Source organism: Lampris incognitus, chromosome 6 (assembly GCF_029633865.1).
Source record: "Lampris incognitus isolate fLamInc1 chromosome 6, fLamInc1.hap2, whole genome shotgun sequence".
Classification (NCBI taxonomy): Eukaryota; Metazoa; Chordata; class Actinopteri; order Lampriformes; family Lampridae; genus Lampris; species Lampris incognitus.
In genome coordinates this window covers 21,975,168-21,992,659 of record NC_079216.1, presented here as the reverse complement: position 1 = coordinate 21,992,659, position 17,492 = coordinate 21,975,168, and the positions used below count along the sequence as shown (strand labels likewise).

At 43.7% G+C, this 17,492-nt stretch overlaps 1 protein-coding gene and 1 pseudogene across 1 annotated transcript in view; one reads left to right on the top strand and one right to left on the bottom strand.

Moving 5' to 3' along the window:
- parvaa (parvin, alpha a) overlaps positions 1-17,492 on the bottom strand; it is a 90,802-nt gene that overhangs the window by 55,229 nt on the left and 18,081 nt on the right. The window contains exons 6-7 of the mRNA XM_056281402.1: positions 2,398-2,513; positions 2,070-2,128 (exon numbers count right to left, since the gene is read on the bottom strand). Of these exons, the coding sequence (XP_056137377.1) occupies positions 2,070-2,128; positions 2,398-2,513 (175 nt within the window). The remainder of the gene's footprint in view (positions 1-2,069; positions 2,129-2,397; positions 2,514-17,492) is intronic.
- LOC130113778 (eukaryotic translation initiation factor 1A, X-chromosomal-like) lies at positions 11,648-12,130 on the top strand (annotated as a pseudogene).

Genomic DNA, 17,492 nt, shown 5'->3' with positions numbered 1-17,492 from the left:
GGGCATTCATGGATGATCTCACAGTCACAAAAGAATCAGTCCCAGGTGGCGGTGGATTCTGCAGGGGCTCAAAAAGCTGGTGGAGTGGGCCTGGATGCATCTCAATCCAGACAAATCAAGATCTATGGTGCTGAGAAAAGGGAAAGTGGAGGACAAGTTCCAGTTCAACAACACAGGCATAGCCATCCCAACCATCACAGAGAAGCCAGTCAAGCTTAGGCAAGGTTTTTGACAGCTCTCAGAGGGACATGACATCCATCCAGCTGACCTGCACCAAGTTGGATGGCTGGCTGAAATCCATGGACAAATCTGGCCTACCCTGGGAAGTTCAAAGCCTGAGTGTATCAGCACAGCATTCTTCCCAGAATCATGTGGCCTCTCCTTGTCTATCCAGTTCTTATTTCAAGTCAAGACCCTAGAGAAGAGGGTCAGCAACCACCTCAGGAGATGACTGGGGCTGCCCAAAGAGCCTGAGCAGCATCACATTCTATGGTCACCACAACAAACTGCAACTGTCCTTCAAATCCTTGGAGGAGGAATTCAAGGTAACAAGAGCCAGAGAAGTGGTCCAGTACAGGGCCTCAAGTGATCCAAGGGTAGCTAAAGCAGGGATCCAAGTGAGGATGGGCAGGAAGTGGAGGACAGAGGAAGCTGTTCAGGTAGCAGAAGCAAGGCTGCGTCACAAGAGACTGGTGGGAGCAGTCACACAAGGCCAAGCTGGCTAGGATCCTTTCCAGCTCCCCAAACGAACACCATCAGAGGGAAGGAAAGGCGCCGCCTAATTCAGGTCGAGGTGAGAGCAGCAGTGGAGGAGATGAGAACCTATAAGTCAGTGGGAATGAAGCAACTGGGAGCTTGGACAAGATAGGTGAACACGGTCAAGAGGAAAGTGACCTGGGCTGAACTTTGGAAAACCGAGCCATACTGCATCCAATTTCTCATCCAGGTAGTATATGATGTGCTTCCAAGCCCATCAAATCTGCACATATGGGGAAAAGCAGAGTCACCAATGTGCCTTCTGTGCTCCAAGCGAGGAACCCTGGGGCATATTCTAAGATGCCGCAACAAGGCACTTAGAGAGGGATGGCACCGATCAAGGCACAATCAGGTCCTGAAGACCATCGCTGAAGCCATCAGCGCAGGAGTTGAATGGGCAAAGCGGTCCCGACCCTCCAAGCAGCGCATTGCCTTTGTCAGGACTGGGGAGCAGCCAAAACCCGCTAAAAGAACATTTGCAGGCATCCTGACCTCAGCCAAGGACTGGCAGCTGTTGGTGGACTTCAAATGGCAGCTGAAGTTCCCCAACCATATTGCGGACACCACACTGCGACCAGACATTGCCCTTGTGTCTGGACTTGGGACAGCCTGGGGATTAAACCCAGGACCTTCTTGCTGTGAGGCAACAGTGCTAACCACTGGGTCACTGTGCCATCCCAAATCAATAAAGCTGAAACTAGTGGCAGAACATAACACCTGATGCCACTGATTGAAACCAAAAAGCCGGCTAAGGACTTCACAGCCTTTTTTCAGAGTTGAATGGGCCCAGATATTCAAGTCACCTGCCATCTTATTTAAGTCACCTGAAAAAGCACCCATTCATTCTTTTACATTCCTGTTTCATAACTGGTTATGGGTAAAACAAATCTACAAATAGGTTCCGCCGCAGTTCAAGTATTTTCGACATTCACATATGCCGCTTTGAAGAGCAGGCAATAGCAAAGAAAAACAAAAGCGTAAATTTCATCTTGAGAAAATCAATTTATCAGCTATTACTTTTGCCAAATGTTTGTCTCTGTAAAAACCTTTTTCCCTCAAAAAAGGAAAATAATTCCCAAAAGAAGTGCACTTCAACTGAACAGCATCAGATGCATGGTGAACAACTTGTGGCAATTAAATTGGACAGTTTAGCCAAGGTTTATGACCAACATTATTCTTCTACTTTTCACCGACTATTCTACTTTTTTTTTCTTAATATCTATCCTTGCTGCAAGTGACAGTGTCATTCTGCATTGAAAACATCATGCATGTATTGTGGCAACAGGATAGCTGAACTAGCTGAGCAGACTTACTCTGTGTTGCCTGTGATTTCCTCTTGAATTTGTCTGGACTGAAGGATGCCCTCTCTTTTCTAAAAGCAAGAAAACAGATACAGTATACAAATGTGTTGTTATCTCATCCTGCTAAATATTAAGGAGATATCATATCTATAAGCAAAGAATATATTTACATAGAAAAAATGATAAGGATGAAGCAAGGTGTTGCAAAAACAACAATCTCACAAACCCCCATAAAATACTCAAAACAATAAACATGTGCATACATAAGTACATCACATACATTAACGTATTTACACAAAATCACTTCCAGAGTGGCCTTCCAAAACATCGACATACCCACCTGGACGACAACTACTTGAATGGAGACGTGATCCGGCAATCTGATTGGTGCTCTGAAGTGTTGCGACAACGCCACCAGCAGGTGAAGAATGGCAACAATACTCTTAGCATGGACCGCTATAGCATACAAGAAAGAAGGAAGGAGAGAAATGTATGTAAAATCTATCAAACAAGAATAAAAAATAAACATAAAATCATAAATAATTAAAAATAGCCATATGTAAAGCATTCAAGCCTCCCCAAACTGAATTGAATGGTAGGTCGCAACCCCAACAAGTGAGAAAAATGTGACAATAGAAACACAGTTGCAAAGATGGATAGATAGATACATAGAGACGGAGAAAGAAAGAAATATTTTGACAAGTAAATGACCCTGAAAGCATTGTATAACATTTTATTGATTGACCAGTCAAGAGGATTCAGTTTGATAAAAAACAGTTGGCACCACTTTTTATGACTCTGCTTTACAGGGTAATGTGCAGTTTCAGGTATTCTCTACTCAGTATGTAAATTTGTGAGATGGAGATCGAGATGGGAAAAGGGTGTGTGTCTCAAAAACTGGGCGGGGGGGGGGCAAACTAATGGTATAAGTCTGCACAGTTCAAGAAGAGTAATGGATAGGATTAGTACTTTGTGTTGGACCATACTTTACTTAAAGAGTCACACTTGGGATTGGTATCAAATGATACTTAAAGATGTGTACTCGGAATTGGTATTGAAGAATACTTACAAGATTCATACTTGGAATGGTTATCAGCTGTGAAAGAGTGATATCGGTGCCTCCCTACTTCAAACTACCTCAACATCTTCAGTAGAGCATTGCTAAGGGGGCAGCACAACGATGTATTTTCTCCTCATAGAAAGTGGTTAAGTTATTTCGGCAAGTGCTAAAATTCTGTCCAGTATTGACGAGTTTCTCAGACAGAAGGTATGTAGTCATGTCTGCAGCTCAAAGAACACGATCTCGACTCTTATCAGTCGCAGAGGTCAGAGAATCACTGCGCAGAGTGAACACACGGAAGGCTGCCGGACCAGACGGCATACCGGGTTGGGTCTACCGGGAATGTGAAGACCAGCTGGCTGAGGTCTTCACACCTGTATTTAACCTCTCACTGTCCCAATCTAAAGTCCCGGCATGCTTTAAGACCACCTCTATCATTCCTGTCTCCAAGAAACCAACATCCACATGTCTGAATGACTACCGACCCATAGCACTCACCCCCATTGCCATGAAGTGCTTTGAAAGACTGGTTCTGGCTCACATCAAAAACATTATCCCCCCCACATTCGACCCACATCAGTTCGCCTACCAACCCAAAAGGTCTACTGAGGATGCCATTGCCACTGCCCTGCCCATTGCTCTGACCCACCTTGAACTTAACAACACATACATCCAGATGCTGTTTATAGATTACAGCTCTGCCTTCAACACTATCATCCCCGCCAAACTAACCACCAAACTCCTCTCCCTTGGCCTCAACCCCTCCCTCTGTAACTGGATCCTGGACTTCCTGACCAACAGACCTCAGTCTGTTAGGTTAGGTGACCACTCCTCCTCCACCCTGACCCTCAGCACAGGTGCCCCTCAAGGCTGTGTTCTGAGCCCCCTCCTTTTCTCCCTCTTCACCCACAACTGCCTGTCAACTCACCCCTCAAATGTTATAGTTAAGTTTGCAGATGACACCACAGTCATTGGCCGTATCACCAACAATGACGAGATGGCCTACAGAGACGAGATTGAGCACCTCATATCATGGTGTACTACCAACAATCTTGTCCTTAATGTGCAGAAGAGGAAGGAGCTGATTGTGGACTTCAGGAGGTCTAGAAGCTGCAGCCACTCCCCCATACACATCAACGGGGTGGAAGTGGAGCGTGTTCCCAGCTTTAAATTCCTTGGAGTCCACATCAGCGAGGACCTTTCGTGGACATTAAACACCCAGGCCCTTGTGAAAAAGGCCCAACAACGCCTGCATTTCCTGAGGAGGCTGAGGAGCACGCGTCTACCCCCCAAAATTCCCACCAACTTCTACCACTGCACCACAGAGAGCATCCTGACCATCTGCATCTCAGTGTGGTACGGCAACTGCACCTCAGTAGATCAGAAAGCTCTGCAGCGGATCGTCAAGGTGGCCCAGCATATCACCGGTACCCAGCTCCCAGGCATAAAAGACATTTATCACAAACGCTGCCTTCGAAGGGGTCTGAGCATCAGCAGAGATCCCACCCACCCCAACCATGGACTGTTCTCCCCCCTGTGCTCTGGGAGGCGCTACAGGGGCCTCAGAGCCCGCACTACCAGGCTCAAAAACAGCTTCTTTCCACAAGCTGTTGCCCACCTGAACCTGGCTACCCACTGAATGTCTGTAGATATTTTTAAATATTTTGTACTCCAGCTTTTTTTTATTTTTTTTTTACTTATTTTCAGCTTTGGTCTTCATGTGTGTATATCTTATACTGTGTTTGCTGTGTTTGTCTGTGTCTGTCTTGCACTGTTTGGTGAAGCCACAGCCCTCATTTCATTTTTAACATGTGCCTGCACATTGTTTTTAATGACAATAAAATTGAATTGAATTGATCAGGCTTTAATAAAATAATTAATCTACTCGAGCCTGTTTTCTTTTGACATTAGGTTAGTTTCGCCCTGCCCTGAAAACAGGAAGATTTTTTTTTAACTTAAACCAGCTATTTGAAACACACAAGTCACATTTTATTTTTTCGACTTTCCAAAATATAACCTTGATCACAGTCCCACATCACTTGCAGTAATCACAAAACACTCCTCTTTTATATTCAAACCAAGGGAACTGAGAATGCCTAAGTCATGGTGAACAATATTCTTTTTTTGAGGCAGGGGCTGATTCTCACAGTCAAGGTAAACTTTATTATCCCAGATAGAGATATTCAGGTGGTCAAGGTGCAGAAGTACACAAAACAGTCATAATCAGATATAAAGGAAAAAATAAAGTATGCAGTCCGCTCTTCCATCCCCTTAACACACAAACAAATATGCAGACACACACAGCATTTCTAAGCACCCTTGCTCTAGCATACGCTGCCAGACACTAATATAAGGACAAATAAATACTGTGGGCTACATAATCCCTGAGAAACAAACTCTACATACCAATTATAATCAACTAATAAAAATATTGCACCATACAAGTATTCCATAAGGGTTACCATTGCACATAGCCCTGGGCAAAACACCATCAAATCCTGTGTTTTTGTACTGTCTGTTTTATTTACAGTGTAATTACTGCAGGAACAAAAGAGTTGCTAAAACTGGCTGTTCTTGTTTTCCTTTCCAGAATCCTTCCTTTGCCCTGATAGCTTAGTTGGAACCTGTTGTGTAGAGGGTGAGAAGGGTCACTGAGGATGCACTCAGCCTTACTCAGAATGAGGTCTTTACACAACTGAGCAGCTGACATCTGGTCACACCCACTGGCCCCACCAACATCTTGCTCATGCGCAGCGCACGAGCAAGATGCAACCAATCTTGGGCTTGGTTGCAGCGCATGTTACCAAACACACAAATCAGGCCAAAAGGCAGGATGCTCTGCAGTACAGACAGCGTTGTAAAACAGCCGCAAGACATAATGGTCAAAAAGAGGAAATGTTTTCTCCTTTTCAAATCCCCCCATATTCCTCCTCCTCCAGTGTCCTTTTGTCAAGGGCTGAAATGGAGATGCTAGCACACGCTTTTATCTCACCGTGTTTAGACTACTGTAATTCTCTTCTTAGCTGCCTTAATAAATCTGCCTCAGACCACTTACAAACCATCCAAAATGCTGCTGCTATGCTTTTAACATGGTCCAGCAGATGGTCACACATTACACCTATTTTAACCTCTCTGCACTGGCTTTCTGTTAATCTTACAACTCATTTTAAAATCTTGGTGCTCACTATACAGCCCTACATAGCCAGGCTCCCCATTACCTCATGGACCTTCTGCACCCCCACACCAGGAGCCGAGCTCTTGGGTCCTCTCACCAGGGTCTTCCAAGTGTCCCTGGGACACATTTTAAGACCCGGAGAGATCCTGCTTTCCAGTCACCAGCACCTAAGTTCTGGACTAGTCTCTCAATAAGTCTGAGGTCTGTGGACTCTTTTAAGAAGCTGTTGAAAGCCCATCAGTTCAGACAGGCATTTAGGTAGCATGTGGTATTTTATGTTTTAACTTGTGTTTATCCCCATCTCCTCTGGTGTGTTTTATCTGTTGTTTATCCTGGTTTTATTCGACTGTGAAGCACTATGTGACTTGTGTCTGTGAAAGGTGCTACATAAATAAACTTAAATTACTTACTTTGTACCCCTACCTCCTGCTCACTGTAAATACACAGCCGACTTTGCACAAATTACCCTCAATGCTTCCAACAAAGCCAAGGCAACTCGAGCCTTTGTGATGAAAAACAAGAGAGCGATTCAGATAAAACCTGGTGGGACTGTGCAGTACAACATAAACCATAAAAGACCTGCTCATACCAAGTTGTGCCAAATAACATGTCTTTAGTCATCGCAGTCATACACCTGAGCGCAACGGGATTACATGGTCAAAACAACCAGGATCAATTAAGTGGCCAAAGCAAGCCTTTTATTATGCCCCATGGCACAATGATGGTAAATTACTGAGAGCAAGCTAAAAGCCTTCAGAAATCTACTAAATCCTCGCTGGATAAGAGGATAAGACTAAGTTACATCAGGAATGGTCGGGTTGTAAGGCTGTTGAATGGAGGATGAGAGCAAGAAGAAATGAGTATTGATTAGGAGGCGCAGTGAAATCAATTACATTCCATGTTCTTCTTCAGTGCACTCCAGCGTTTTGCTTAGACATGCCATGTATGCATTTATTAATCATTATAGGGCTTTTTTTGTCCTGAGATGAACTTACATTTCACATTTTGAATTTTAATCAATTCAATCTAATGAAGCCTCTGTACTGCCCTTCTCACAAAATGAACCTTTTCCTTATATCAAAGCCTCCCTCGGGCCCTTTTGGCATCCATCCTTCCATCTATCCATCTCTATCTATCCATCCAGCTTGTCCTTTCTCCTTACTCATCATTCACTGTACCAACCTGGTGCCATCAATTGTCCCCTCTATTACCATTATGGTATCCCATGCAGTTATGTTACAGCTAGTGAAGCAGAATGTACGGTCATCTTGATAATATTTATCATTGCCCTCTTTGTTAGAAAAGAATGCATCAAGGGCGAGATGGAAAATTACAAAGACATCCACTGCCACATTCACAACTTCTCTGTCTGAAAGCACACAGCTCAATAAGAACCATATAAACTCAATGGTAGGCAAAATGAACACAATCAACCCTAAACCTTTCAAGTGGAGAAGACAAACTGGCCTGCGAGAAGTACATTTATCCACTCAGGGTGTAAATAATGTCCACAGCTCTCTGGTAACTGACCAACATGGTATGAATGATGAGATCTTGCACTGATCCCAATCTGTCTCAAGTGTGATGTCCATCTTTAAAAGCACCTTCTCCTGTGCACGTATCACTCTCACCAATTTTTTTACAATTAATCTCATAAATGCTTATACCACCAAGTCACTATCCCACTCTCAATGGTGCAGTACACAGAATAGTGTATGAGGATGCATAGCTATCTCTGTTAGAATTCACAGATTTTAAATTCGGGTGGGGGGATTAAACTAATAACTGGACAGGGTTAAAGGGATTAAACAATGTTAAAGATAGATAATTGTCCTTCATGAAATTTGTTCAATTTGTTGCCGCATGTATGGTAAAATACAAGTTTACATTACCTTTTAATCTAAAAATAAAATCCAAATCATTTTAAATAAATTCCTTTAGCTGTATCTGGCAATTGAAATGATGGTGTAAGAACCAAACTTCAACATAATTTCATTTCATCTTTATGCATGCTCAATAATCGAGGTAAGGAAATAAAAGAAAGTTGAATCAGTTCATCTGGATGCAACGTTTACTGAGAGAAACGTTTAATCACTCATCTCAGTGACCTCTTCAGTCTCAACTGACTGCAGGTATCCCACCCTTATAAACAATACAGTGGCATAATGACCGAAAACAACGACCAGTCTCATATGCAAATATGGTGTGACCATTTCGATGGTCATGAGTACTATTCACGGAGGGTTGGGGAATAGCTGCAATCACAGCACTGTAAAATGGTGACAGATGTACTCTTAGCCCCCCCCCCCCAATTCAGGGATGGTCGTTCCCTTGTCACATAGATGGCCTCTTTAGACTCCCGTTCAGCATTCCTGTGGTGTCATCTCCCGACCAGCATTCCTCCCTATCAAGGATGTGCACATCCTCATCCTTGAAAGAGTGGCCACTGGTCTGTAGATGGTGTAGACTGTGGAGTCCTGGCCTGACGTGTTAGCTCTCCTGTGTTGTGCCATCCTCTTGGCCAGCGTTAGTATCCCCAATGTGCAAGTCATGGCAATCCTCTTGGTACTTAACAGCGTACACTATATTGCTCTGTTTGTGCCAGAGTACCTGATCCTTGAGGTGGACCAACTTCTGGTGCAGCATGTTCTGGGGTTTGAAAGCAACTGAGATGTGGTGTTTGGAAAATACGTGTCTCAGCTTTTCTGACACTCCTGCCACATGCGGAATCACCACTGGTTTACTATAAGACAGCTGTTGTCCTTCTCCTCTCTTTGATTGGCTGGTGCACTGTTTGGGCATCTTCCTGGCTTTGACAAACGCCCAGTTAGGGTAACCCAAGGCCTAGGACTTCTCCCCTTCCCCAGCTACAAATTGGCATGACTTTTCAATAGCAATGTCTACTATTCACAGAGGAATTGGGAATAGTTGCAATCACAGCATTGTAAGATGACGACAGATGTAAGATGTACTAAGAGGAACAACCAACCCTGAACCTGTCACCACCTTACAATGCTATGATTGCAACCATTCCCAAATCCTCTGTGAATAGTAGAAATTGCCATTGAAAAGTCACAGCAACTGCATATGAAACTGATCGTTGGTTTGGGTGGTTATGCCGCTGTATTGTTTATAAGGGTGGGGATACCTGCAGTCAGTTGAGATTGAAGAGGTCACTTAAGATGAGTGATAAAATGTTTTTGTCAATAAACGTTATGTCCAGATGAACTGATTCAACTTTCTGTGATCATTTCATTTCATTTTGCCTTGTAATTTTATTTTCCCAAATATTAATTTCTCTGGACACCAATGGACTTTAAAAATAGAATCTGTAATGCTGATAATTGGTGACCTCTATATTACTTTTTGAATTTTGCTGTACGTTAATGTTAGTGTGTTTTTTTGCTGTGGTGCAGCCACGGAGGTGTAGCTACACCCCTCCTGTCCCTGATTCACCACATACATATACAGGAATTGTAGACGTACAAGAAATTATGAAAGGTAACCCATCCATTATCCAAGCTGCTTATCCCAATCAGGGTCGCGGGGATGCTGGAGCCTATCCCAGCAGTCATTGGGCGGCAGGCAAGGAGACACCCTGGGCAAGCAGCCAGGCCATCACAGGGCCAACACACACACACACACACACACACACACACACACACACACACACACACACACACACACACACAGACCTAGGGACAATTTAGTATGGCTGATTCAACTGACCTACATGTCTTTGGACTGTGGGAGGAAACCGTAGCACCTGGAGGAAACCCACGCAGACATGGGGTGAACATGCAAACTCCACACAGAGGATGACTTTGGATGACCCCCAAGGTTGGACTACCCGGGGGCTCGAACCCAGGACCTTCTTGCTGTGAGGCGACCACACTAACCACTGCGCTGTAATTTACTTGCTTTGTAAAAATGATGCAAGTTTGGCATCAATGCTAAATCCCCTTTTCCAATTTTAGCCTGCGCCTCAGCCGATCTGGTATGGTACGTCAACTGATGCAGTATGGTCTTGTCAATCCGCATATTGATTTGGCAAAATTTTACGTTGGATGCCCTTCCTGACACAACCACTAACCCTATGGACAGGGGCACAAGTAAAGCGCTGGATGCCATCCAAGTATTCATGGACTTGCGCCCATGCTTGTCACCATCTACGTAATGAAATAAAAAAACAAAACAAACAATGTTTGTTTTGGGGGGGGGGGGGGATCCGCCTCCCCCAGCCCCGCCATTGACTGTGAGTGTGAAACCGCACTTATTTTCAAATATATGCTGATCGAGAATCATCATTCACAGGAGTTTACTCACTAACCTTGTACCTTCATCACATTTTCCACCAACGTTTTGAATTTATCTCAACTTACAGTTAGTTATAATTACATTATTTCATCGTTTTCAATTTTATCGCAATGGTTCAGACTTGTGCTTTAGGCGGCTGTAGAAGCACCACCGGGCAACTGGGTCGGTCGGGCTGGGCTTGGGAGCAGTTGCCCCGTCGCCCATCTCTCTCTGCCGCCAGAAAGCCACGGCCAGTTTCATGGGGCACTCTTGCCGTCTGCGGCGCATCCGTGTCAGGGCATCTTCGTGGGGTCATGTCCAATGCCATGCCAGTGTCGAGGACTGGGCACATCAGTGTGTGGCGGCGAGTTGGCAACTCACACCTTGCCATTCTCATAGATCTCCCCAGCTACTCCTGCCCATGCTCCTGCCTCACATATAATAATAATAACAATAATAATAATAATAATAATAATAAATCAATCTTATACAGCGCTTTTCTAGTACTCAAAGTCGCTTTACAATAAATAGAGTGAAACAAGACGACAGATGAACATAACACAGACAGACATACAGGGGTGGATGGGGGGCTACGAGAGGGAAAAGTGGCAGCCACACACAACGCCAGCAGCACTCTCTGACTTGGACAGATATAAAGGGAAAGAAAAACAGACATAAATCACATATCCATGCACCAACCCCCTCCCCATCTCAGCCCCTTGCCCGCTTTTTAGCACTTTTCAAAATAATGCAGTGGGTGGAGTTAGGCTCAGACCTAGGGGATTAGGTACACTTTAACCATCAGTGGAAGCAACAACAGTCTCTTAGTGGACTGTGTAACTTAGTTGGACAATATACCCCCCAAACTTAAAGCACCGATGTGCAATGTCAGTGGCTAAAAAACCCCAAAATGAAGAATAAATAAATAATAAAACCGCCAGAGAACCAGCGGGGATTGCTCTTACTTCTGTGGATCTGATTTCGTTGACCACTGTAAACACTATATCGTATAACAGCAACTTGTTTCTGTCTACTGTGAACAGCAAGTCCACAGACTCAAGAATATGCCCAAAAATAAAGGTAAAGGAGGAAAGAATCGGCGAAGTAGAAAGAATGAAAATGAGTCTGAGAAGAGAGAGTTGGTGTTCAAAGAGGATGGGCAAGAATATGCTCAGGCGATTAAAATGCTGGGGAATTGACATCTAGAGGCTATGTGTTTTGATGGAGTCACGCGGCTTGGGGAAAACTCAGAAAAAGGTGTTGATCAACACAACAGCCATCATCCTGGTTGGGTTGAGAGATTACCAGGACAACAAAGTTGATGTCATCCTCAAGTATAACGTAGATGAGGCTCGCAGTTTGAAAGCCTACAGGGAGCTGCTTGAGCACGCCAAAATCAATGAGATAGACACCTTCGGTCCTGGAGATGGTGATGAGATCCAGTTTGATGACATTGGCGATAATGATGAAGACATTGATGATATCTAAGGACTTGCTTCTAGGGGGAAAGGTGGGATTTTACTAGACATGCTCTGATTTGGGATTTTTAGCCAATACAACACATCGAATACTATTGTTTTTAACAAGATCAGCCTATACCATCTGATACCACTTCATAAATACACAGTATGTCTCAGAGCCTTTTCTTTCAGTTTGTTTACCAGAGTAGACGGTTTTTGTTTGTTTTTTTTTGGAGATGCATTTTAAATAGAAATAGAATACATCAATATATAAGTATATAAATGCGGTCCAGTGCTGCTGGTGGGTAGACTGTCACATTAAAAAAAAAAGACATGCAAGTATAAGCCTAATAAAGATTTCACCATGGTGATATCTCTGCTCTGGTCACCTGCATTAATAAAAAAAAAGAAAAGAAAAAAAAGAAAAAAAAGCGATCTCTAGTGAGTATGCACACTACTGGTAAGACCGGGGAACTACATTGGAGTTAATGCCATGGAGTTATTGACTCACTGTCTTGTGCAAATCATGGGGGTTACATCCTCCCCTCCTGAAACTGAATGTGTCCCTGCATATGTAACTTTTATACAGGTATATTTTATACAGGTGTATTCACTCATTTAAAAAAAAAATCTCTTTCTTGTGCTTTTACTTTAGCACTGGTTTTGCTCTTAGATGCTTGTTTAGATGCACTTATGACCTCTGATGACTAGTAGTTCTGATTTCCTATGATAAATGCACTTATTGTAAGTCGCTTTGGATAAAAGTGTCGGTTAAATGACTGTAATGTAATGTGTAAGTTGACTAATGCCAGGGGTAGGAGTAAAATCAAGTGCTTGTGTAAAAACTTGGTCAAGACTGTTCAGAATGTTAGTCTGTTAGGCTCGGCTCTTTATCTTGCTGACCTTCTGATCTCCGAAACTTCTGTTTCTTCCTGAACAGGATTGTCTTCAACAGTTTTAGGCCCAATTTCACCTTGTTTCTCCATCCCAAATTCTTCTTCCATCATCACTTCTTTTTTGTCATCATCTTTTTCCTTTTCCACATTTCCTTCACTTGCTTCAACTGTATTTTCTCTTTCAGATTCATCTTGGACTATTTCATCTTTGACTTCCAGATCATCATCAACAGGTATGTCTCCTTCAACCGGTAAATTTCTTTCCACAGGTAGGTCTCCTTCCTTTTCCTCAGAATATTCCCTTCAGGTCTCCCATGGGTTGGAATGCATCAGCCTCTGGATTCAGATTTGGCTTTTCAGTGCTCATTGCATCTTGGTCATCCTCCCTAGTTGGGTTGACTTGTGCTCGAGGAATTTCGTGTACAATAGTTGTTGGAAATGTGATATTCTCCTGAGTAATCTATGGGCAATAATACTCCACTTCCTATTGATCCTTTGCCCATGACGTCACGTCCCACTCGCGGGAAATATGAACGCCATGACGGACGGCAGGAAGTGATAGACCGGGAAATTCAAAAGCGAACAACAAAAACAAACAAAATATTGCGACGGATGAGTAGCTATTATAGTTTAAATTTAAGTGATGGCTACCAATAGTCAGAGTAATGTGGTGGAGTTGTCCTGTGAAGTGAGTCACCTTGTAGGACGGCACAAAGAGTGATATGTGGAGAAGCTAGCGATAGCAGGGTTAGTTACTGATCCGTGCCTTCTTCCCACCGATGTGTTCACGGATCTAGCAAAATCGTCCAGTCTGCCCGAGTTTAATCCACACGATCTGTATCACAATGTTACCAACGGAGTGTCCTCATACACAGGTGCTGACCTAAAAGCATACAAAAGTCTGGATGCTTACCAGTTCTTTGTAGCTGGTTGGGTTACAGAATCACGGTGCTACACTCACAGCAGGGGGATGTACCTCATAATGACAAAGGTAAGACATAGCTAGCTAGCTGTGTATGTTTTTAACCTCCTAGGATGCCATCAAAACTCAAATCGACTGTAACCAAAAGCAGCTCATACTTTCCTTGCCATTTCATAGTAGGTTAAACCGTCTCGCTATCTAGCTAGCATTTGGGTCATTTCATAGAAAGTGTTAAGTTTGAGTCCACAACATTCAAAGGGGACAAGGAGGCATAATAAAACTGTCAGTAATGTTTTCAGTGTCTGAAGCCACTGATTCAAGTGTACTGGTTAGCATGAAGCAAAATACAATTAAATAATAAATATACAATTTGTATATTTTTAGCTGTTTTTGTTAAATTACAATCATTTTCTCATGTCCACTCTGACCATTTCTCACATTCATGTAAGGTAACACTTAAAACATATCACATAAATCTCAGACTTTTATTGTTCTTATGAGCAAAAATACTTCCCTCTTCATATGAAATGTGTTAATTAAATTAAAAATGCATAATTTTTGGTTAAAATATATAAAACATATATTATTTTTTTTTGCTCATAAGAACAATAAAAGTCTGAGATTTATGTGATTCCCGTTGTAGACTGGGGAATCGTCAATCTGCCTTGCAACTTTTTACACAGTACTGCGCCATCTGTCTGCTATCTTGTGTTTACCCTGTATTGAGACATTCTTGACGAGGACACGGTCTCCTTCTTCAAGGATAGACTCTCTGACTTTGAGGTCATATTGCTGCTTGTTGCGCTAAGCAGTCTTTTCACTGTGTTCAATGGCAAGCTTGTAGTTTTCTTGCAGACTATCTCTCAGTTTTTTCCACATAGTCTGTGTGAGTGAGCGTGACTTTCTTCAGTTCTTCTGGACTGAGTCAAAATGCCATGTCAATGGGGAGGCTTGGCTGTCTCCCAAAAATTAACTGGTAAGGAGAGAATCCAGTTGTGTCATTTTTGATGCAGTTGTATGAGTGAACCAAGGGCAGCACAAAATCGTGCCACTTGATTTTGTTCTCTTCCTGGAGAGTTCCCAGCATCTCCAGAAGTGTTTGGTTGAACCTCTCGACAGGATTGCCTCGGGGGTGGTAAGGGGTTGTCCTTGTCTTCTTTATCCCCAACAGTTGGCAAAGGTCTTTGATGAGAGTGGACTCAAAGTGGCAACCCTGATCGCTGTGAAGTCATTCAGGCATGCCGTAGTGGACAAAGAAACTGTTCCAGAGGATCTTGGCTACTGTTTTTGCTGTCTGATCAGCGGTAGGAACAGCAATGGCATACTTGGTGAAATGGTCAGTTATGACCAAGATGTTCTTCAGTCCACGTCCATCAGGTTCCAAGGACAAGTAGTCCATGCAGACTAACTCGAGTGGTTGAGTTGTCAGGATGTTCACAAGATGGGCAGTTTTATCAATTGTGGCCTTATGACGGATACATCTTTCACAGTTTCATACTTTCTTTTCAACATCCGCGAATATTCTTGGCCAATAGAAATGCATACAAACGAGATCCAATGTTCTGTCTGTTCCCATGTGACCGACTGAGTCGTGGAGACCTTCAAGTGCCATTTCTCTGTACTTCAACAGAAGAACTAGCTGGTAGAAGGGCTCACCTCTGTTCATGCACTTCCTGTACAGAACAACATTGTTTACTACAAGTTGATCCACATTCTAAGCATGAGTTGAACTTCTCGGTCCTCCTGTTGGTGAACATGGTAAGTGAGACATCTTCCTGTGTTAACAATGTCTATGACTCTGCTGATCAGGGGATCATTTCATTGTTCCGCAGCCTAATCTTGCTGTGGCATCCTAGGTAGGGCGCTAGATCCATGCAGTAAGTCAGCTTGAGAGAACTCTGCTGGGATAGCACTCACATAAATGGTGAGACCCTCTAATATGACAGGTGAGTGGCTACCCTCTTCAGTGTCTGGAGCTTTGTCTAGCTCATGTCTTTGGCAAACAGCTTTGACAGCATCTTTGGGGAAGATGGGGTCACTCCTTTCATTCACAAACCTTGAAATGAACTGTTTCACCCTGTCATCTTCATCTTGAGCTCTTAGATCAGGTTCCACCGCATCATGTGGACGTCTAGATAACCCATCGGCATCAGCATTTCTCTTGCCAGCTCTGTACTGTATGTTGAAATTAAAGTTAGACAGGGCAGCGAGCCACCGGTGTCCCGCAGCATCAAGCTTGGCAGACGTCAAGATGTAGGTAAATGGATATTTGTAAGTCATGATGGTGAACTCAGCCCTGTAGAGGTAGTCAAAGAATTTATCTGTAACAGCCCACTTGAGTGCTAAAAACTCAAGTTTGTGTGTAGGGTAATGCTGCTCACAGTTGGATAGTCCTCTACTTGCATAAGTGACGACTCTCATCTCACCGTTTTGCTCTTGACAGAGAGCAGCACTGACTCCAGGCAGGCTGGCATCAGTATGCAGGACATATGGTTTCCTGGGGTTGGCAAAGCCGAGGACTGGAGCAGTTGTCAACTTTTCTATAAGTGCTTTGAATGCATTTTCGCATTCTGATGTCCATTTTCCATCAAAGGGTCATTTTAGGTACAAGTTGGAAAAGACCCTGGAGCTTTTGGGCTTCTTCCGGGGTGAAAGGTAACCAGCAGCCAGAATATTTAGAGGTTTGGTGATTTTTGCATAGTCCTTGACGAATCTCCTATAATACCCAGTGAATCCTAGGATGGATTTAAGCTCACTGATGTTGTTTGGCCTGGGCCAGGTTGTCAGAGGGGCGATTTTTCCAGGGTCAGTTTCCACTCCGTTTCCCGAGACTACGTGGCCCAAGTACTTGACTGACTTCTTGAAAAAGTGGAACTTTTCGGGTGATAATTTGAGACCAAACTCCTTAATCCTGTTGAGGACATGCAGAAGGCGCCGTTCATGTTCTTCAAGGGTGTCAGAAAATACGATGAAGTCATTGAGGAACACCAGGACTTCTTTGAAGTTGAGAGAGCCCATGCATTTCTCCATGACTCGCTGGAAGGCTGACGGAACATTTGTGACTCCATGGGGCATCCTGTTGAATTCCCAGAAACCCATGGGTGTGACAAAAGTCGTTTTGTGCTTGTCCTCATCAGCTATTTCCACGTGATAGTAGCCAGACTTTAAATCCATGACAGAAAACCACTTGGATCCTGTGAGAGCAGCAAAGGTTTCCTCGATGTTCAGTAAGGCATATGCATCCTTTATGGTCTGATTGTTCAACTTCCTGTAGTCGATGCATAGGCGGGGAGACACCTTGGACAGGCCGCCAGGCCATCATATGGCCCACACACACACACACACACACACACACACACACACACATTCACACCTAGGGACAATTTAGTATGGCCAATTCAACTGACCTACATGTCTTTGGACTGTGGGAGGAAACCGGAGCACCTGGAGGAAACCCACACAGACACGGGGAGAACAGGCAAACTCCACACAGAGGATGATCTGGGATGACCCCCAAGGTTGGACTACCACCCAGGACCTTCTTACTGTGAGGCGACCACGTTAACCACTGCGCCACCGTGCTGTAATTTACTTGCTTTGTAAAAATGTTGCAAGTTTGGCATCAA